This window comes from Prinia subflava, chromosome 1 (genome assembly GCF_021018805.1).
Source record: "Prinia subflava isolate CZ2003 ecotype Zambia chromosome 1, Cam_Psub_1.2, whole genome shotgun sequence".
Classification (NCBI taxonomy): domain Eukaryota; kingdom Metazoa; phylum Chordata; class Aves; order Passeriformes; family Cisticolidae; genus Prinia; species Prinia subflava.
Genome location: NC_086247.1, coordinates 23,992,826 through 24,015,753, shown reverse-complemented (window position 1 = coordinate 24,015,753; position 22,928 = coordinate 23,992,826). Strand labels below are relative to the sequence as shown.

At 36.6% G+C, this 22,928-nt stretch overlaps 1 protein-coding gene across 1 annotated transcript in view; it reads left to right on the top strand.

Moving 5' to 3' along the window:
- The first annotated feature begins 34 nt into the window (after nt 1–34).
- Nucleotides 35–22,928, top strand: part of TMEM67 (transmembrane protein 67) — a 32,334-nt gene continuing 9,440 nt past the window's right edge. Inside the window, exons 1-20 of the mRNA XM_063391157.1 lie at nt 35–271; nt 2,104–2,192; nt 3,616–3,709; nt 5,169–5,268; nt 5,712–5,781; nt 5,897–5,971; nt 7,196–7,258; nt 9,527–9,681; nt 9,797–9,905; nt 11,408–11,494; nt 13,419–13,484; nt 16,371–16,527; nt 16,910–17,033; nt 17,848–17,953; nt 19,755–19,811; nt 19,907–20,005; nt 20,498–20,596; nt 20,930–21,016; nt 21,761–21,860; nt 21,975–22,114. Coding sequence (XP_063247227.1) covers nt 88–271; nt 2,104–2,192; nt 3,616–3,709; nt 5,169–5,268; nt 5,712–5,781; nt 5,897–5,971; nt 7,196–7,258; nt 9,527–9,681; nt 9,797–9,905; nt 11,408–11,494; nt 13,419–13,484; nt 16,371–16,527; nt 16,910–17,033; nt 17,848–17,953; nt 19,755–19,811; nt 19,907–20,005; nt 20,498–20,596; nt 20,930–21,016; nt 21,761–21,860; nt 21,975–22,114 — 2,061 coding nt within the window. The 5' untranslated portion in view covers nt 35–87. The remainder of the gene's footprint in view (nt 272–2,103; nt 2,193–3,615; nt 3,710–5,168; nt 5,269–5,711; nt 5,782–5,896; nt 5,972–7,195; nt 7,259–9,526; nt 9,682–9,796; nt 9,906–11,407; nt 11,495–13,418; nt 13,485–16,370; nt 16,528–16,909; nt 17,034–17,847; nt 17,954–19,754; nt 19,812–19,906; nt 20,006–20,497; nt 20,597–20,929; nt 21,017–21,760; nt 21,861–21,974; nt 22,115–22,928) is intronic.

The window sequence follows — 22,928 nt, the reverse complement described above, 5'->3', positions numbered from 1 at the left end:
CTTCGCGTGCTGCGGCGCCGGGCCCCCGGCGCTCGCCGTACCGCGGTTCTGGCCAATCGGCGCGCGCGGGCGACGCGCGGGGTGGCCATGGCGACGCGGGGCCGCGGGGCCGCCGCCGCGCTGCTCATGGCGCTGTCGGCCGCGCTGCCCCCCGCCCGCGGCTTCTCCGTGCCGCTCCAGCGCCCCGCCGACTGCGGCGCCGACCGCTACTTCGACAGCTCCCGCCTGGCCTGCTCGCCCTGCGGGGCCCACCAGCGGCAGAACGCCGGCGGTGAGCGAAGGGGGAGGCGGGGCTCGGGCGGCTCCGCGCTGAATCCGCCCCCAGCAGCGGGAGATGCGCAGGCGGGGCTCAGGCTGTGGCGGGGAAACAGTCGCCCTTTCAACCTTTGTCTAATCATCTTTATTTCCTCGAGCATTATATTGTATTTGAATTTTCATATGTAAAATTCCATAAGACCCTGAAATTATGTTCTAGAACACTTCTGTAACTTCAAACTCCTTGCCAAACTTGAGTGTCTGAGATACCAAGTGTCTGAGATCCTCGGGCTGTGCCTATGCCAGTCCAAGTCCCAGACGGGAACTTGGAGCAGATACAACTCCGCCTGACAGTACTAAACGGAAAGTACAGATAGTTGGCTGCTTTCTTTAGGGCATAGGCAGGTATTAAAGGGTCCATCTTTTGTAAATACACAGTCCAACCAGAGTGGGAGTTCCCTGTTGCATGTACAAAGTTGAGACTGGGACCCAACAACATCTCTCTTCAGATCTGGTTCTTCAGTCAGAAGCAGCGAAGTGGAGGGCTGTGTTCACAGCTGAAGCGTGGAAGCTGCTCATCATTTCCACCACCACCACGGTGCCCTAAAGACTAATCCCATAATACACTTACTGGAAAAAAATACACTATTTGTTTTCTGATTCCCTGATAAGGTGTGTGTCTAGATGCATAACTCCCTTTTAAGCTGAATCTTCTTCTAAATAAAGGGCTTCAAGGAGAGGAAAAATCCAAGGGGGGGGGTCAAGGGTTTGTTTTTTCCTGCCGATCTGACTGGAGCGGTGTAGGTAGGTGCCACTCAGTGCTGTTTGCATCTTGACTTAATTCCAGTTGTGGTTACCCATACACTCCCTGGCTAGCTCATCAGTCTTAATTCTCCTTTCAGGTAACATGCCTGAAAACCTAGGTATTGTCACTGAGTGTCACAACTCAAAGTTTTCATTGATCTAATCCAATCAGGCTTTTTCTTCTTTAGAATTAAGTGGAAATGGTTGATCACTTTGACAAGTGTTTCTGTACAGCTGGTCTTATTAAAATGTAAGGTTATAAAACTTTACACAGAATTTGACATAATTTTTGCCTGCGGAGTTCTATAAGCTTAAACAATAAAAGCAGTTTATTAGTACAGATAATCAATTTTGGTTTGTGATATTTGTTTAAAAGTGCAGAGAGAAGTTCTTGACACTGAGTCAGGAAAAATTTCTTTAAAATATGTTGAGCACTAGGAGATTATCATTATACTGTGCCATGAAAATAGTGTTTAATTTCATATAAAATGTTAAATATGTTCTGTTCACTCACTGAAAACCATTAAATATAAATCTTGATCCTCATGCACAATTTTAAAAGCCTTGAGTTTAAAACAGCTTTTTGTACTACGAGCACATTTTGAAAAACCTTTTCGTAGGAACACATTTTGGCTTTAGGACTTTTTCAAATTGAAAGAATAAAACCTGTATACAAACATATAATGCTGGTGTTGTAGGGAGGAAAGGCTGTGGCATTTAGATGGAGAGATTATATCTATTACAGACCAACTGGTGAATTTTGGTTTAATTAAAAAACCCACAAAATACAAGTTCTGGGTCCCTGTTCCACCTTGGTAGGTCAGTCAGCTTTGTAACATTCTCCTAAAACATCTGTGTCAAACTGTAACATGGGCATTTTTTAAAAAGCAAGATGATTTTCATTCACATCTCACTCAAGTGCTTTATGTGTCTATCTAATAATCCATTCTGGTCTCTTGAGAACAATAGTAGCTGCTCTTAGTATTCTGTTGCAACCAGACAGTTTTATATAGATTAAAAGTGCATTTGTTTTGTTTTCTTCAGGTAGTTCCTGTGTATGTGAGCCAGGATACAGGATGGTTTCTAGTAATGATGGGTTCTCTGTTACTTGTGAAAAATGCCCAGAAAATATGGTAAGTGTTGAATGTTTCATATAAAATACTAATCATAACCATTATGGGGGTTTTAATTTTAAATTTTATCCTGACTGCAAATTATTTTTCATTAATTTTAAATATTTTTACATAATAGTCTTTGATTGGGAATTTTTAAGACCGTACTTGTATGTAGCATTATTTTTCAATTTAGAATTGTCTATTTCTATTATTTCGCAGGCTTTTTTCATTACAGATTTTACCCCACGGACAAAATAAGAATTTTTTTAAGTGTTTAACTTCCTTCCACTGCATTTCTTCTCTGCTTTGTCCTTGCCCAGAGAGCACAACTCTGTACAATGTTAAAGAGGCTTTTCAGCTCATACGTATCTTAACTGTTATTGATGTAAATACTATCATTGGAATATTTAGGCTGTATCTTCATAAACTGCGATATTTCATCTTCTTACTTCAAAATGAGCTGATGTTATTATGTTACTTTAATCATAATTATTGTTTGATCAGTTCTTCTGACTTTCCTTGATAACTTGAGCTATAATTTTGTGTCATAATCTCAGCATTGATCCAGAGACACCAGGCTTAACCAGATTTTTCCCACTATAGTAAGCAAAGAAATATATTTTTCCAGCAAATCAACCTTTGAGGGTGAAGCCTTCCTAAATACTTCTTTCCCTTCAAAAACTATAGAAGAACTCCCAGGAGAGCAGCTTACTTGCCTGAGTTAGGTGTTCAATGGCTAATGGGCTATGTAGGTAATTCCCCTTTTCTCTCCATCTTCTTGCTGTGTTAAACAAAGACTTTGGCAAATATCCTTTTGTGTTGTGATCTTTTGCTGTTCCTTCCTCTTTCCTGCAATGGTGGCATTTGACTTTGATCTACTGCCAAGGCTTTTGCAAAGATAAAATCATGATAGTGGAGAGGGAAGTAACATCAGTAGCACTTGAGGGGAAACAGTTATCTTCATTTTCCTCAGGGGTTTTTATATGTAGTGCAGTTACTTCATATTATAAAATAAGTGTGGATGTGAACTGTCTGGATAGGTACAAAATTCCAAACAATTATATAAACTGCTTCACGTAGAACTCTTCCATTTCCGTTACTTCTGTATATTGATGTGCAATTGCAATTGATATGCAAAATGTATGTGTATGCATTATTATGTTTATTCAATGTATCTCTTTTTAAACATTCTGCTTTTAATTTTCCCTGAAGGATGCAAGCTAGCAGGTTTGGAAGAGCTTAACTTTTTTGTGTGTGTCTGCTAGAAATTACTTTTGCCAGATTGTTTAGTCTTTTCTTATCTTTAAAAGCTTCATGAATGTTATTGATGTTTTATTTGAACACATTTTCTAGTAACTAATTGCTGGATAAGGCATTCTTCACAGAAACTGAGTGAGCTCTATATTTTTGAAAATTCTAATAGCTTTATATTTTCTTTTAGAGTGGAGTTACTCAAGATGGATGGAATTGTATTACTTGCCCAAAAGGCCTGACTTCAAAAGGAAATTGTAAATGCCCCGTTAATGAAATACTAGGTAAAAAATATATGGCAATTATGAGATGGTACCACTTGTTTTAGATATTTGAGTTTACTAAGATATGCTCTTCTGTTAAATAAGGAAGAATATTTTACATTTGTTTTTATGTCTAATGTAAAAATTCAACATTGCTCTTGATCTTAATCATCATTTCTGAAAGACAACAGATAAATCTGTAGCATTGCAATAAAAAACTATTATGCAGACATTCCATAAATGAACACTAGTGTGTCACTTCTTCAAGCTCTTTGGCAATGGAATTTAAGTTTCATTGTCATTAAAGTTGGAAAAAACCCAATGTCACTATAGACTATAAAATAAACATTACAATGTTTTGACATATAAAGAACGGTGAAGGAATTATACCTCCATGAGTAGGTGGAAGACAACAGGCTGAGCAAACCAAGCAAATGGCTGGTGTCAGGGGGTTTCATGCCTCCTGAGACACCTGGACCTGTGACTTTCTGAGATGTGTTTCCTTATACCTGTGCTTCCCTCTATCTGTGCTTCTTACTTGATGCTGTCTAGTAGTTGCAGATGTTTTTCAGTACACAGAAAAATAATGTTAAATTTAGTGTTTGTGTTAAATGGGTTTTGCTTATTTTGCACAGTAGAAACATAAGAGCAAAGTACAGTTTTTTCATCAGTGGTGTAAAACATAAAAGCTCTTGCAACCTCTAGTTTTCCTTATTTTCAAAGACATGGAATGTCTATAATTCTCTGAATAAGTATTACAAATGTCCACTTTGGTTACATTAACAAAGTATATTGGAGAATCACCGTTTTTCAGATCAGTAATTTTAAATTTTCCTAGGTATCTGGAAAACATTGAATACCAGTCTTCTACCTTAAACTTTATGAGAGTTACAAAATAAATTCTGGGCCTTTATGATAAAATATTGAAAGCAAAGCTGATTCCATAATTTGACATGCAGGTACATAAGTACTGTATTTTTTTTGATTCTCTTTGGTTTGTTGGTGGTTTTGGTTTTGGTTTTTTTTTTAATACTTAAATTTGAGATCTCTTGCCAGATGATATAGTTGGTGGAAGATGCAGTTTTGAAACTTGGAAATTGTGACATTTCTGTGAATCATTTCAGATGAAATGTAATTTTTTTTTCCCAGTAATTTGAAAACTTGTTGTTTTGAACCTATACTTTGCGGTGAGGCCTTTTTTTGAAATCTTACTCAGAATCAATAAGAGGAACAGCCAAACCAGACATGAAATGTTGCATTTCTCATTTAAAACTAAACTGCATGTGCACATACATATGTACGTGACTGTGCATTTATAGTGAATATTATTTGCATGTTGTGCTCTTGATTTTTTCAAAATAAACTCTTGGAATTTATTTTAGATCTTCACATATGCTGAATTTTTTTTCAGATTTACCTCAACCTATGTGACACTTTGCATCAGGCAGTTTTGTCACAGTTGTTTTTCTTTTCTGCTTAGTGGAGAGAAGCGTCGATGGCGTTTTGCTTAATGAGGCATTGTGCATACGCTGTAATGGAAGTGAGCAGTCGTTCTCTGCCTCGGATGCATCAGGAAGCAGGTGGGTGCTCTTTGCCTGTTGAGAGGATAAATTTGAACGTGTCATGCTAGTTTAAATGAAATATTCCTGTGAAACAGACTTCATCTTTGGGATGAGAGTTTTAAAGGCGGGGAATTGGGAATCCTGGATCAAACCCACCGTGCTTTGTGCTCACTGAAGTCCTTAAATGGCCAGCTTGGGTTTTCTGTCTTGCTTCAATGTGACTAAAAAACAGGCTTTGGATTGGAAGCAGAACAGAATTCTTATTCTGATAATTAATTATTTGATTTATTTTCTACTTCACTGATAGTAGAAGCAAATCAGTAATAACTTTTGAATTTCAGTTCGAACTAGTGAAGTTGCTGATGCTGTTCCTGGGCATGGTATGTAATCAGCTTTCACTGAGGACTAAATATCATACTTAACTACATTTTAAGTGCATCCTTCATGTTTGTGACCCATAGGTGTGTAAGATGTGAAAAGACATTCATCCAAGTAAGCAAGTCTTGTGACTGCAACAGCCCAAACATTCTAGTAAGTAGAAGAATGACTTTTGTACTGAAGTTCAGAAAAATAGAAGTTATTTTTGTCTTATTTTCAGGTGTATAAATATCTTATCAATAGTTTTATATTTTTTTATTTCTTTCAGACTGGGGGGTTGTGTTTCTTGGCTGGTGAAGGCTTACCCCCAAAGGGAGTTGCATCTGTTCGTTTTGCACAGCTAGTAAGTGTATTTATTCTAAAACACTTTTAAGCATTCTCATTACTTACTTTCAGTAAGTATTTCAAATTCCCCTTCTTGGAAGACAAAAGTGGTACATTTTTGTCTGATCCCAGTGATTGTAAGGTCATTTGCATCGAGATAGAGTGTAGATATTGACACCAACCAAGCATTGTTCTAATGGAGTAAGCTTTTAAAAATTCATGCCCTCCTGGAAACTAAAAAGGGAAGTAATTTACATGACTTTAGTATCAAAACAAGTAGCATGTGGCCTTTTGTATTAATTGTGTGCATTTAAAGCATACTCTTTTATCACAAAAACATGCTGAAGAGTCCATGAGTGACTCTGTACTTTTTTACCAGATGAAATTTGTATTTGTGTAAAACATTTGAAAAAAGACATAAGGTTTGAGTTTACTGCTTGATCTTAAACCTTATAGAAGAAAATGGGCACCTATAAAGCTTGAGATTGTGTATGAAATTGCTGCACTCCTGGAATTGGCAAATGAATGAAAATATATTCTATTGAGAAGATTGAAGGGGTTTTCTTTATTTTATCTAACGAACTTTCATTAATTCTGAAATCTGCTCAAAGTTAGGACCATTTTCCAGGTCGTTCTGAATTCAGGAAATGCTGTCTGGCTAAGAAATGTATTTTGCTCCTAAATGAATTGATGTTAAAAGCTACCACTTGAAAGAAAGTAAAAAGCAGTCTTCAGTTTTTCTGATATCAAACATTGGTTTGCTCCCTGAAAATGCCATCTTCTAAGTAATATTGTATTGAAAATAGGTCTTTTCAGTTGCTTACTGTATGTATGAATTCTATGTGTAGTTCAAATGTGAGTAGTTATAAAAAGGAGGTTGTGAAGTAGTTAATATGAAAAAATTTGATCCTGAGTTAGATTTTCCACCAAGTCAACATCTTACTCTTGAAATTGTTAGTACTTCTCTTGTGTGGTAAAGAAAATTTCTGCGTCACAGAATCCACATTCAAAGCTTAAAATATTTCTCTCTTGTCCTGTATACTTTGTCTAATTCAGTGAAGTGAAAGAAATTACTGCACTGTGGTTGTGTTTTGAACTGATATTGTTAGACTGAGATATTTATAAAGGATAGAAAGGTCTTAGAAAAAAATGAGTAACATCTTCTAGCTGGCATAGTTTTCCAGACTGTTACATTATGGATGAGTTGCTGTGAACAGACATTGAAAAAGTTCCTTATTTACAGGGTATAACACTGACATCAGCTTGGTTTCTGAAAAACCTGCAGTCCTCAGCCTTTGCCTGTTGGGTGAGTGTCATTAATGTTTGCAGTTTGCTTTTTTATACAGAACGGTACTCTATAAAAGCATGTCACTTTTATTTTTTGAACTTACCTTGCTTTTTTTTTAAGAGAATTTTATTTTGAGATGAGAATAGAAAAGAAATAATTATGTATACAGAATGCTCACAAATATTGAGGGCTAGTCAATGTTAAGTCTACAGCATTGGAATTTTCATAAGATGAATGGTGTTAAAGAAAAAAATCCTTCAATATTCAGTGGTATGTGACCTACTATCCATATATTTGGATGTAAATGAGCATATCCAGTAAGGGATCACTCAGAAAATTAACTTCTTACATATCCAGTATTTACTGGCACCTGCTTTTTATCTCTTAGTTGATTTTCAGTTATTCATAACCATGGAACCACCCTTTTTAGCTTTGCTTTGCTTTCTGTATGGAAGCGTTATTTACCATTATGTTGCTCTGGGTAACAGTAACTATGGGTGGAAGAGTGGCTGCAGCAACAGAATCACAGACACTTGTGAAGGGCATGTGCCTCTGTCTCCCTTTTATCAACTCTTTTATCACACCTTCTCATTTTCCTTCTGTATTGCTCTCTTGAAGATCATATTTTAACTTCTCAGGTTCTACTTTTTGTCCCTATCTGTCACAACCCAAAGGGTTACCTGGTCTAGAAGTCTCCAAAGATCACAATATGGATTTACAGGATTCTGTAATACACAAGCACATGGAATCTTTATTTCCTACATTTTTATTAGAGTTTACTGCAAAATTGTTACTGGTAAAGTGACTATAGTTATGATTAGTAAAGTAAGTGTATATGTGTACTCCAATGGTAGCAGCAGTCAATAGTAGCAGCAGGCATACATTTCAATATTACTAGTTTCTACGAAATGAAAGCAGCAAATGCACTTAAGATGAATTACCCATATGTGTGTGTTATTCCAAATAGCACCAGTACAGTACTCAAGAAACCACTCCCAGGAGTGGGGCCTCAAAACTGATGACAGATGAAGTTTCACTTCAAAGATGATCAGGATCTGGAGGCAGTCAGGCATCCCTAGCCACAGCCTGGTAACTTTTCTAGGAGAGCTCATAGAAAAGTTTGTGTAGGAGATCTTCTCTGTGTGTAGAGATTGAGAGAGAGACAAGAGGCAGGGAGACATTGACTCTTCAATTTGGATAAAAAGTAATTTTTATATCAGAGAGACATAAGGTGGTGTATGGCAGCACCAGCCGGAGCAGCCAACAGATGACAACGTTTTATATCTCCAGCTAGTTTTTTTGTTTTTTCTAGACTTTTTCTACTCTTTCATGTACAACCATCTATTGCAGTTGCCTATTCCTACTCTTCTGGAATGTTTTCCCTCTTCTAGCCTCTTTTTCATCTTTCCAGATGATAGGTTGCTGTTACAGTTCTTTGGGTTTGTGCTTATTGATGGTATCTCAGGAGGTCTCTGAAGTGCAGGTACCCAGCTGCACTACTTAAGGATGTTTCAGACTCTCAGGCCATGTTCCCAGGCTGGAAGGTGTTCTCTCAGTCAGTATTTCAGCAGACTTATGTTCAGAATTTTCCCACACCCTTTGCTCCCATCACCATCTCATGTACACAGCTCTGAGATGTATTCTCCCACTGGTCCCATTCTTTATCACCAGCATCAGTTTACCCTGTTTGCCTGCCTCACCCTGCTCAGCCATTCAGAGGTGCTGCCTGAATGTGATGAGCTGCTGCTGGTCTGACCCACACAAAGAGGGGTAAGGAGATGGCAAAAGTTAATACCAGTGCAGTGACCCCTGCACACAGATGCCAGGTGTCACCTCTTGGCACTGATGTGTTTACCAAAATTGAACAAGGTACATAAAACTGAAGAGAAAATACTTACACTACATGCATCTGTAGTTGTCAGTCTGAGGTCTTTGAAGGAGTCATCTTTGCCATACAGTCTAAGTGGTATTAAACATTTTGTGTCTTACTTTGTTTTCTAAGTACGGATTTTGACATTTCTGTCACTTTTTACCATCTAGTGGATGCAACTAATAAGCTGAAAAAGTGAGAGTATTGATTTCATGCTGCCATCTGCAGATCCATAAAAATATGGTACCTGAATACCTGGGAGAAAATACTAGGTATTGACAAAATGAAATTGCTTTCAAGTGAAAACAAAGGTTTAGGAGTTACTTCTTAAAAATAACATTAATTTTATGACTGCCTAACAAAAGGGAGAGGTAATTAAATATTTTTTTCTGTGTTCTTATGTTTCTCTGCTGCAGTTGTACTCGAATGTAACAGCATGCCAAGCTCTTGGAAATATGTGTGTGATGAATATGAACTCATTGAGTTCATCAAGTACTGATGCCTGTGGTTTATTTCAGTATATTTTTGTCAGTACAGCAAGGGTAGGCATCATTCATTCAATACCCTACTGGTAAGTTGCTCTTAAAACTTTCATCTTTAACAGCTTTGTATGAAAATTATTGTTCTAAATGTTCTTTGATGAAAATATTATGTTTCTTTAGAGAAAACAATGTAATTCTTTTCAGGAGGCATAATCTTCCATGGCTGTATTATGGTGACCAACCAGGATTAGCATCCCAAGTGCTCGAGAAAAATCATTTTCCTACAACTTTCACTTTTAAGGGAACAGATAAGGTAGGTGTTGGGTAGTAGACATAGGGAAGCATACATTAGGAAGAGGACATAATCACATCAAAAGTTTTAGATTTATTACAGATGTGACTCTACTAAGGGTAAATTTTAGGCAGATAGTGTAACAAAACTCAGTGTGAGATCCTATGGAAGAGGAAGGTGATATTTATGTAAATAGTGTCTAGTCACTTCTTTTGCTTAACACCCCTCATACCCACGTTCTCATATGGCCAAGCCTGTGTGGTCTGACCAGGGCACAAGGAACAAAGGATGCCAGCTTTTGAGTGTTCATTGTGTCCCCAAGGATCTGGATTGGCAGTGGTAAACTAGTAATTAGACAAACCTTTTGGACACCTTAGGAGTTGTTTTGACACTGTCTTTTGCTTCAGTCTTGTTTACTTCCATCTTCATAAATCTGAGCCAGAGTTGATCTTTGTCTTTTTTGCATGTTTAAAATATGTACATCCTTTTGTCAGACTTCATGGTGAACTAATGTGAAAAAGAGGGGTAAATGTGATGTGCTGTATCTTTAGTGCCCCTCTCCTGGTGTGTCAAAGTGCAGGGTCTTTTGCTGGCAAGTTGTCTGTGCCAGGTTTTATCACAAGCCATTTATCAGCTCTCTAGCTGGGAACAGTGTTCATCACTGTTATGTGGTGTTTAATGCTTTCTGTTGCTTGCGCAGGCATTTCTCCTCCTAGTCGATTTATTTGTAATATTTCTGTTACAAATGGCTACAAGCTGATTGTATCAGAGATGGATTCCTTGTACTACTCCATCCTTTTCCTCTTTTCCTGCAGTGAATTAGCAGGAAAAAAGATGAGAAAAATAATGTTAACAAAGGCAGATATCCATCCCTAGGAGAGATGGACTGCTTAAGTAGTTTGTTAATTGACACATTTTTATGAAGAAATCAGATAGTAAATCAAACAGTAAAGTGATCTATTTTTCCAAATTCATTGTAAAAATAGAATAACTGGAATAGGTTATTCAAGTTCAGCTAATCACAGAAAATAGTACTAGGGATAACTGTTTGTCAGTTATACTGCCAAATTTATCTAGAGTATTCTTATTGACTCAAAAATAAAATAATAACCTTTTCCAGCAATATTCTGTAAGGCTATGTTTTAAGTTAAACAATGTTGCAATGTGGCAGTTGTTTTAATAACTAAAATACTTGTTATTCCTCCTAACACTGAAGGTTCTGGAAGCCCTCTAGATTCCAGCTTAGTATACATTAGAAATCCTCAGATAAGTTTAGGGTATGTCTACATGTGTAGAAGTTCCTTGGGAATTTTTTCCATGTCACTAGTGAAGCTTTAGAAGAATGGTATGTTTTTTTAAAAAAGTAAACTAGCAAACCCAAGATTAAAAACAAACTAAAAGGGGAAAAAAAGAAGGATTATGCTGAAAGTTTTAGGAAACATCAAACAATTAGACAGCAATCTCTAAAATGTGAATGTCCACTTCAGGGCAGTTTCATTGGTCTTTATCTTTTTTATCAACAGGATGTAAAGCTGAAATTTATTGCAGCCTCATTTGATGCAGCAGGAAACTTTCTCAAGTGGCAAAGTTTGGAAGGAGGTGTCTTACAGGTACGCTTGACTTCAGTTATCTTTTCTTGATAACACAACTTTCTGAGTGCATTTAGCCAAATCAAGACAAAAGCCAAGAGTTTGGTTATTACACTAATGACAGTTCCTAAGTGTAGAGCTAGATTGGGGAAAATAGCCCTTGATTCTTGCTCACAATGATCTCTACAAAATCAGAAGTATAAATTCATCAATGCTGCCTTCATCATTTGGACCAGTATAAATTTTGCATATTGGAGCGCTCTGAAAATGTGTTAATCATTTAGAACCAACTATCTCTGTCTTCCATTCAACATAGCTGCTCATGTGTGTAGTTTCTTATTAAACCTCTTTTTCTTGTTGAGAAAAGTGTATTCCTTAGCTCCTTGTCCACATGTGTTTATAGATGATGGTATGAGTATGTCCCTATTAGATGCTATTTGCACACATCATGGGGGTGAAGTCACTGTCAAGGGAGGTTAGAAAGCTGATGTACACCATTTTCTTAGCATTGTCTTGGGATTGTTTTGCTTGCTTACTTCTTTTGGTTTTAAATCTAAAATGTACACTATGACAAACATGTGCCTTTTTCATAACAGAAAGTTATAAATATATGGTGGGAGACTTTACATAGAAAGGGGGAATACTGGCTGAAAGTACCCTTGGACACTGCACCCTCAGATTTCAGGGACACAAACATTCTGCTTCAGCAGTACTACGCTGTGTGGTTAGGCTGTGAAAAATGCAAGTAAGCAACAATTAGAAAGTGCAATAGTAATTATTCTAGCAGAGAGAACAATTGGCAGCTGCAACATGTTATAGAATAGAATTTGTTTAGCAGTCCAGTGGTGATCTAGGCACTCTCAGTATCTCCCTAGGCAGACAACAATAGGAACACTAGCAAGAACGATTGGGAATTCTTGGTTCTTTTTCTGTTGGAGCACATCACTTCAAACATTCCAGTGTCTGAATGCTGCTACATTGTCAGCAGCTGACGTTCAGGATTTATTGTTTTACTGCCTTAGGATGAGCCATCTTGTGTCTGTGTCTCCAGTTTCAAGCAAAACTAGTGTTTAAGAGAATAGGTTACCAAGACAGTTACTATGCATAGAAAATTATATATTCTGACATGTAAGTTTAGGTTTATTGGAGCACTTTTATTTCCTAGGGCAAAACTTTTAACAGCTATCAAGAGCCAATGGGGAAGGAATAAATTTTCCATTCAAAGCCTCTTTTAATATAATAGATTGTGCATGATGATAAGACATCACAGTGCTAAAGTGGTCTCAATGCATAATTGTAGCAATTCCCAGAATTTCAGTTTCACACTAATATAACTGTGTTTTGTGCAAATTTAGACTTGATTCTCATTTTGGGAAAATAGCTCTGCCCTCCATTAGGTGCTATGCTCATTTAGTTAGACTTTGGACCATTTTTTTCTAGATTCAGCTGAATCTCCTGTTCTTTGCTGAAAATATAAGTGTTGTATTAAAAAAAAGAAAAAGAAAAAAAATCTGTTACTTGGTATAACTCTTAAATTCTCTGAGAAAGCCAGCTTAAGAGAAACAGGGCTGTATGAGTGTGGACTTCTTTTCTTAAGGGATTCTTGAATTTAGAAGAAGCCACTGATTGAGCTTGAGGTAGCACAGTGCATTGAACATTCAGTCCACAGAAAGATTACTCTTGCTTGTTTGGATGTTGCTGTCCACAGATTTCAGTGATGGAACTGAAAAATATTATGCAAGTATGAATAAGCTAAACCAGCATTTTATGAACATCAATATGAGTGAAATAAATAATTGTGTTTACTCCAAAATAAATCCTTCTCTTATTAAAAATAGAACAAAATATCTTTTATGAGAATTGAATGCATAAGTGCTTGTAAATATTTTTCACATGAGAAAATGATACCTTTTAATTAATCTAATTATAATTGTGTTTTATTCAGCTTTGTCCTGATACCCAAACTAAATTGAATGCAGCTTATGTTTTTGGAACAACCTACCAACAAAGTGTAAGTAAGATATAACATGCTATTTTTAAATTTGAATTAAGCTGCCTTATATGTCATTAGTTATTCAGTGCATATTGAAGACCATTTGGAGTTTAGTCATAAGCTGCAACATGCAGTTCTTTCTTGGGAAGTTGAGTGAAATAGGTGTGGTTTTTTTTAATTATTTAACTACATCACCAGGCTTGTTTACTACATAGCATAATCATAATAAATTAAACTGGCATTTGTATTTGTGAGGTTGCTGACTTAGCAGTGGAAGAACACAGTGCCTGAATTATGACAGCCATATGCTTTGTATCATATCTCCTAATTTTCCTACCACCATCTTTGTTCAGTTTTCATATGGAAAGAAGGCAAATCCAGTCATGCCATGCCTGAATATTGTTCCCATTTGCTCTTTATTGTATGCCCTGATTTTAGTGAATTCAGTAAAGAGACTGAAAACGTATTTTAATTGAACAGATGACTCATCAGAGGAAAGAGATTCTTTAGCTGTCTTAACTATTAAAAAAAACTGTTGGGGTTTTCACACTGTACTAAACACCAGGGAAAGAAGAGGGAATAGAACACTAAATTATGTCAGCTGCAGAAATGGTTCTGCCAGTGATAAAGCTTCATTAATTTTTGCACTTAATATGTTAAATGGGGATGTAGTAGTCTCTTTGGCAAGGGAGTTGCGAAAGAAATATCTTTATAAAACTTCATATGTGTGCACAGTATCTCATACCTAAGTATTATTATTGTGTATTAACTCATCTAACATTGAAAATCATTCCCCACATTATGTGTTGAAGTGTAAAAAAACCTCTGGCTGCTATTTAGCTGGTGTGAAAGTCTTGGAAGGTAATACTTGTCAAAGCTTAGTCTGGGAAATTTAAAGCATTTACCAAATAACATTGACAAATCTTAGTTAAATATTTTTACTCTTCCATATTGTTTAATGTTGTTTAAGGCATATTTCAATACTTCAGACAGATTGAAAACATGTTCTGTTTAGGATCATTGAACTAGTTGAGTATGGGACTTTTTTTCTTTTTAAAATCTTGAGTATTTGATATTGAGTATGTATTACCTGTTGTTAAGTATTAAAACAGTTAATATTGTTGGGTTTGGATAGATACATCAGTAACTTAGAGACTATTTTTTAATATCATTTTCATCCATTGTATGCATTACTTTTTTTTTTCCATGTGGCTTTGGAGAAAACATGGTTGACAAATTATAGGAGTATTTAAAGATGCATGGTTCTTCACATTTGCAAAAAGTTACCTGCTTTCACATCTAATTTCTTCACACAATCCCAGAGTGGTTGAGGTAGTCAGAGCCCTAAGGAGGCTGTCTTGTCCACAAGACAAGCAGGGCCATGTAGAGCAGGTTGCCTGGGACCATGTCCACATGGGTTTTTATCTCCAGGGAGTGAGACTCAGCCTCCCTGGGCAACCTGTGTCAGTGAAAATCCATCTTCTGATGCTCAGAGGGAACCTCTGTTTCAGGTTATGCCTCTTGCCTCTGGTCTTGTTTGGGCACTGCTGAAAAGAGCCTGCCTCTGTCTCTTACACCCTCCCTTGTACAATATTTGTACACATTGATAAGATCCCCCTGAGCCTTCTTACCTCCAGGCTAAAGAGTCTCAGCTCTTCTTTGTAGCAGAGGTGCTTCAGTCTCTTCCTCACCATAGGGGCCTGTGCTGGACTGTATCAAGTAGTTTAATTTCTCTATTGTACTGGTGGGCCCAGAACCAGATGCAGTACTCCATGACTTCAGCATTTATGTTTCTTGACTTTAATGTTTACACTGTTTCAAATTTTGTGTCTGTGAGGTTAGCTAGGCTATTTTTTCCAAATGTCATTGAAAAATTTTGAGAGCTTCATTCTCCACATTAGTCATTCTAGTTGATTGCAATAATTTCCAAGAAGTTTGCATAAAATCATTAGTATTTTGTAATTGCTTGCAGATAGCTGGAATACCTTGTCTATCAGTACTTCAGTAAAGCATTTGACACTGTTTGCCACAGCATTCTCAAGAGACTCTCTGCTCATAGCTTGGACAGGTGCACTCTTCACAGGGTGAAAAATGGCTGGATGTCAGGCCCAGAGAGTGGTGAATGGAACTAAATCCAGCTGGGCACTGGTGGTGTTCCCCAGGGCTCCGCTCTGGGGCTGGTCCTGTTTGACATCTTTAGCAATGATCTCAACAGGGGATCAAGAGCACCCCTCAGCAGGTTTGCAGATGACACCGGATTGGGTGGGAGTGTTGATCTGCTGGAGGGCAGGAAGGCTCTGCAGGGGGATCTGGACAGGCCGGATCCACTGGCTGAGGCCAATGGTGTGAGGTAACAAGGCCAAGTGCCAGGTCCTGCACTTGATCACAACCACCTCACGCAGTGCTCAGGCCTGGGGAAGAGTGGCTGGAAAGCTGCCCAGCAGAAGAAGACCTGTGGTTTCTGGTCAGCAGCCAGCTGGTCAAACATGAGCCAGCATGTGGCCAAGAAGGCCAATGGCATCCTGGCCTGTGGCAGGAATTGTGTGGCCAGGGCAGTGATTGTTCCCCTGTGCGTGGCACTGGTGAGGCCACGCCTCAAGTTCTGTGTCCAGTTTTGGGCCTCTCACTTAAAAAGGACATTGAGGTGCTGGAGCATGGAGAGAGGGGCAATAGAGCTGGTGAAGAGTCTGAAGAACAAGTCCTGTGAGGAGCAGCTGAGGGAGCTGAAAGTGTTTAGCCTGGAGAAATGGAGGCTCATGCAGGACCTTGACGATTCTATGATTCTCTCTTCTGTGAAGAAGTGAGACAGAGTCCACAATAATTTTGTAAGGAAGGAATCCACAGCTTGGCAAAATAACTAAATGGTCAAAGTGATCTTTTTATTTTCACATTTTTTTCTTGTAGTGCACAATTTCAGTTTCTAAGATTTTACTGGATTTTGCTAATCCAATCTTTTATGACCTGTTCCTTGAATATAATGGTGGCAATGGACAGCAAGATCTTTGGGCTGTGCCAGTTTTAAATTTGAATCTTCAATACAATGAAAAGTTTGTTAATCAAGGTAAGATGGTGATAAAATCTCTTTGAATTTATAAACAAACTGAAAACTTAAAATAGAAATAATCTGTGTTAATTACTGTTACTGTGTGGTGTTTAAAGATACCACAACACATCATAACTTGTTTCCATTTTAAAAATTTAGTATTTGTGGGCAAGTTCTGGTAGTTTAAGTGCAAGCTTTGGTTGCATACACCATTCCTGTCAGTAATACGCACAAATAAAATAATCTCATTTCATTATATATTTGTATAAGTTGAAAATAAACAATTTTATATCCTCAGTAGTTACTACGGGTTATAAAATTATATGTGTTGTTTCTAATACATTTCATTCTTTTTGTCTGTTGAATAATGTGTGTGTGAAACTGTCATGTGTTTTTCTAGGCAGTAATATGAACAACTGGCTTTTGACTCGTCGATTTTTTTTAGTGGATGCGCTTAGTGGAAAAGAGAATGACTTGGGAAAACCACCAAGGGTAATTCGGATTGCTAGCAAAATAACAATAAGGTGATTGACTCATATATAGCACATAGAAAATAAAGCCAATGTTGTACACTCTGCATTTTATTGTCTAAAGTTGTTTTGTTATGTACTTTCTAATATGTCTAATATGCAATATGCTTTTTCCATTGCATATTTGGAAATGGCATGAATTTCCATAGGTTGTTCTCTTGAGTGAAAGAAAACAACATTGACTTGTGGGAATTAAAATCACCATGATTCCCTTCCAGGTACAAGGATCAGACCATGCAAGTTAGCAGCTATTCAGTCACCTCTGAGAAGCAGGTGTTGTCTGAAAAGACCTAAAGGCTCCTCTGTTCTTTTTCAATGTGTATGTTGCTGACTATACAAGGATCTTATTTCATACTCCATATTCTTTTTTGCAGTATTTTTACAATCCATTGCCTATTCTGTTATACAATCCAGAATAGGCTTGTAGTCATTTAACTAAAATGAGACTGCCTGTTAGGGTCATTACTGATTGTTCATCTCAGCTGGAATATATTTTGGAAGAAACTTTTTCTCCTTTATGTGATGTCCTCCTGTAATATGCAGACAGGTAAAGACTGATTCAGATATTTTCTTACAAGTGAACAACCCTTCCCATAATTTGTTTTTATGTATCTCTGTACTTGCCTTTGTGCACTCCTGTTGCTTTTAAAATGTGAAGTGCCAGGTCATTGGGTTAGAAATTCACATTTCATTTATCAGGTTGTTCTGTTCATTTAGTATTTTCTTATAAGTACAAGTTTCAGTGATTGCTTTCTAAGCACTCATCCATTTTTTTTTGTACTAAAAATCATGCTCTGTATTTCTGCAGTATTCGTCTGGTGTCCCATACACAGAGAGGAACTATCTACCCTCCCCTAGTTACTGTTGCTTACACAGATGTGCTTATCCAAAACCCTGAAACCCAGAGTGTGATGGTGAGATTTTTGTGCTACCTTAATTATACTTTTAGTTCTGTTGGAATTATGGGGTTTGGTAGTGGGTTATAAAAATCTAATAAGCAGTTTCTAGTTCTGATCAGTTTTGAGGTTACAAGTTTTCACTAAATCCTTTTAAAACAAATCAGTTAAAAGTATTCTCTTTTCAATTTATCTTCAGTCTCTTTTAACTTAAAATACTTCAAATTTAAAGTTGGTTTTATAATGCTGAATTGGACTACCGTTCAAATAAAATTATACACAAATAAAATAACAGATAAAGGACTATGCAGCACTGCAAGCAATTTATGCAAGGAATTAGTTTTTTATTTAGAACAATGCATTAAGAGGAGATTGTGATGACACAAACATTTCAGGTCACCTGTAGTTTAAGTTAAAATGTTGGCAATATATTTAAAAGATCTGTTATTGTTTCATCTTTCTGTACTGAAAACCACCAAATTCTGCTGTAGCAGATGCAGAAGGGGCATTTCCTACTTGCTCTTTTGCCTGCCTTCATGGGCAGCAGCTCAGATGCTCCATTCTTCTGTCTTGTTTGTATGTTGGATCATACTACATTAAAAAGTAAAAATGTTGATATTAGGATGGTAGAATAATTTAAAAAAATGATATTAGCCTTTTCTGCTTGTCAACCTTCAACTGTTCAGACTTCCAGTACAAACAGACATCTGGCTGGAAGAAATTTGTGGTGCTAGAAGCATTCCCTGAGTCCCATATTAGTTCCATGAAAGTAAGAGAATTAGAAAGATAGAAAAATCAAGACTTTTTTTTTCCTGTCTAAGTGATGTCTTTATTTAACTGCTGAGACAGCACTGTATCTAGAAAGTAATTCATTGACTGAGTGATGGTAGGAACAACTGTTTTCAGTTCCTCAATTTTCTATCATATTATTTCATCCTTACACCTATGTGAGATCTATTTGGGTATTGTCAGTTTTGGATGGCTTGTTGCATTTAACAAATTTTATACAACTAAAAAGATACATGATTTTTTTTTCCAGTTTCTGTAAACAGTGAGCTTGTAGTAACTGAGGATATTTAGATTTAAGTCCAAGTGCAGTGATAGAAGGAGGTCTGACAGGAACAGATGCTTGGAGAAGACAAGGTGTAGGAAAGGAGGGAATGTTTTGGGGGAAAGTGATACTTCTTTTAGACATAATAAAAAATACTATTTATTATCATGCTTGTGTTAAATTTAGCTGTGCAGTGACAAAAACTCAGGCCAGTATATTATAAAACAAAGCCAAACATTTTCTCTTCCATGTACAGGTCTTTCAGACCAAAGTCAAAAGAGGTCTTAGGTTAAATTTAAGCTAGAGGGAACAATTTTGATCCTGCATGACAATTTTTATTTTATTCAAGCTGAAAAAAACCCTATCTGAGCTGTGCAAGCTTATCATATGATTTTACATGTTGGTATAATTACATAAAGGTTACCTTTATTCATGGATAAAAGGGGAGGTATCAAACATTCAGTGTCTCCTTTCAGGAGAAACAAAATCATTCACATTTGAAAGAACTACAGATAAGCATAGCTGGTAACTTGCAGATAGCAGGCACCCATCCCCAGCATATACTGCTGGGAAAATCTGCAGGAGGAGTGGCACAGTACATGCTGAGCCTGGCACCAGAGGTCATATGCAGTAAAAAAAGATGTGTGTGGTACTTGTATAGCAGCCCTAGATGAGCATTCCCACCAACTAAACTGAAAACTACCAGTGTAATGGTTGTAGCACTTCAGAATTTCTATGCATATTTACTTTTTGTATTTTAATATTCAGGTTTCTTTCACAGTCAGCTATGAGATGAATCAGTCAGAGGCTCAGATTCAGACTGATGTGAGTTGTAATTCCCTTTAATTTGTTGATACAATGATTTACTTCTATTCTTTGTGTTTTAAAACTATCTGCAACTAGTTTTTTGTTGTTTTCAGATTGCACTGGGTGTGTTGGGTGGACTGGCAGTGTTGTGGTCCCTTCTCAAGACTGCAGGCTGGAAGAGGCGCACAGGAAGCTCTATAATTGACTTGCAGGTATGAACAGCTGGCAAACTGAAATGGGACATCTCTTCCTCTCTTTAAGGGCACCTTTGCTGTCATTCCCTGTGATTATAACAATTTGTTTTCTTAAGGTAACTGAAATTATTTCTAGCCTAGCTGCGTAGAACTGTGCCCCAGAGTTAGGCTCACTTGGGGAAGTAGTTTTTTGGTATTCCTTTTGATTCTGATATTGTCATTCAGGAAATGCAGCTCTAAAAATAGAGGTGTTTACAGGGCTATTTTGATCAGTTGAGTGGACTTGGTTTTCACATAAATTCTACTTTGAACAAAGACCAGCATGTAGAAGATTCAGCCAGTGAATATACCATAAATACATAACCATGGAGGAAAGCTTTTCTTCAGGGCTATTTTTCAGTATTAGAGCTTCCTATGTGAGCTACATAACATTTTATATTAATGCATTATGAACATATGCACTACTTAATTAGCTTTACAGATGTCAACAGTGTGTTTTTATAATTACAGACAGTTTTCAAGTTCTTACTGTTCTATGCCGGAGACCTTGCCAACGTTTTCTTTATCATCACAGTGGGCACAGGGATTTATTGGCTTGTATTCTTCAAAGTAAGTGCTTTTCCAGATTTGGATGTATGAAAACCTAGTAATATTAAATATATTTTTACATGGACATTAATTTTCTTTTTTCTTCTTTTTTTTTCTTTTCTTGTCAGACTGTTGAGGCAAGTTCTATATAATATTCTGGTTTATGTGCTTAAATTTTGTGTTCACCTGTTTCTTTTCCTTGGGGTTTGTTTTACTTGCAGTCTGCTTAATAGTCACTTAAAATATTTCACACATTCATTGATCTTTTTCTGGAAAAGCTTATTCACACTTAAGCATTTATTATGTTGTCTCGTATGCCAGGTGTACTGTTTCAATGTAACTTCTCAATTACAGGCTCAGCAGTTTGTATCTGTCCTTTTACCTCTTCCATCTCAAGAAGAAGATTTTGTTACATACATAGCATGTGCCTTTAGTTTAAAGGTAAATAATATTCTCCTTACCCTAAAATACATATCAGTATGCTTCTATATATTTTCAGTAGGCTTGTTTTTAAATATCTTGTGCAGTTATTAGTTACTAGTCTGTAGATGTTAGGTCCTAATAGTTATGTTCTTCTAAGAATTAAGAAATTCATTCTATACAAATTTATTTTGTGGAGTCTTTATAGGAAAATAAATGTCTCAAGAAGGTCACAAAAGAAAGACTGAAAAAAATCTTTTTTTCAAGGATAAAGGTATAAAAGAAACCCAAATAAAATAACATCATATCAAGGAAGCAAGTACTTCTGCTAATATAAAGCAGAATGTAAGTGCTGTGAGTTCCTGATTAGAAAGAAGATAGATCCAAATCTGTCTTTATTCTACATTCAAATATGTAGAATTCTGAGGTCTCTGTTCTGTCATCATGGCACGTACAAATACTGTATAAATTGTGGGTATTATATTGAATTGGAACTTGTAGTGCAGGTTAGTATGTTATGGGGGAATAGTCAGTTTTTTTAATTTGTTACTTTGCTGTATTTTCTTCATAATTTTGGACATATTCACATGACTTACCATTATTCCAAGCTTTTAAACAAACAAAAAATTATCAAAAGTTGGTAATAAAGTTGCAGTCTCATGTATAATCAGGCTGGTGCTTGTTATGTTTAATGAATAATCCATGCAATGACTATTCCTCCATCTTTGTGTATATGCTGTTTCTGTCCTTACTTTTCTCTCTTAGGCTCTGCAGTTTTTACACTTGCTGGTTTCACAGCTTGCTATTGATATTTTCTTTATTGACTGGGAAAGACCTAAGGGCAAAGTTCTTAAAGCAGTTGAAGGTAATTCAAACTATGCTTTTTTGTATAAGGAGCTTTGGTGAAATTCAGCTATTGCTGATATCTGCTGATATTCAGATATTACATTTTAAAGCTTTACTGTCTGTACTTTTTTAGGTGAAGGTGTTACTAAAAGTGCTGCTGCACCTGTGAGCATATGGAGGACATACTTTATAGCAAATGAATGGAATGAAATTCAGACAGTGAGGAAAATAAATCCTCTCTTTCAAGTGCTTGCAGTTCTTTTTTTTCTGGAGGTAATATTGCTATTATTATTAATAATAATAATAATAATAATAATTTTATAATTTACAACCAAAATGTAACATAAGGGTCTGATGTTTAATTCTTGTGTTCTGTGTGGTAATCATGTAACTTAGTAAAATAATTATTTTAATGCTTTTTTAATTTATATCTATGTATAGGGCATTGCAATTTTTCATTAACGAAGACTTAAAAAAAATTCCAACCTTTAATTACCTTAGAGATCTTTGTTAGTTTTGTTTAGGTTTTTTTTTTTTTTTTTAAGGTAATGAGTTACCTTAAAGGGCTTGAGATACTGATAAATCTGTGTACACACTCGATTCTTTATTTGCCTACTAGCACCCTCCTATCACAGTCTACAGCTTAATTTCTGATTTCGTATTTGTCTCAACTGATCTTCCTTCCTGCTAATTTGCTGCAGCACCCTTTCATAATGCAGGAAATAAAATGTGCCAGTTCTGTTTCCGATGGCAGTATGCCTTCAGTTACAGCTTCAGGATATGTGAGAAACTGAGCTTTAGCTTTTAAAAAATGTTTGGGCTTGTTTTTTTTTGTAGTTTAGTAATTTTTTCTATCTTGGGAAGTATTCTTAAAGTGTATGACATATAGTTGTTTTTGTGAGGTTCTTACACATATTTTAACACTTGCATCCAATTTTTTAGGTTTTTTTAAATTTTTCCTTTAAATTAAATAATGAAAGTCCTGAAACTATCTTCATTCACTATGTGAGCATTTTTGCTGTTGCTGAATACAGGCCAGGACCAGCTTGGGTGCAGTGTTCCAAGAGAGGGAGAAAAGAGAGCATCT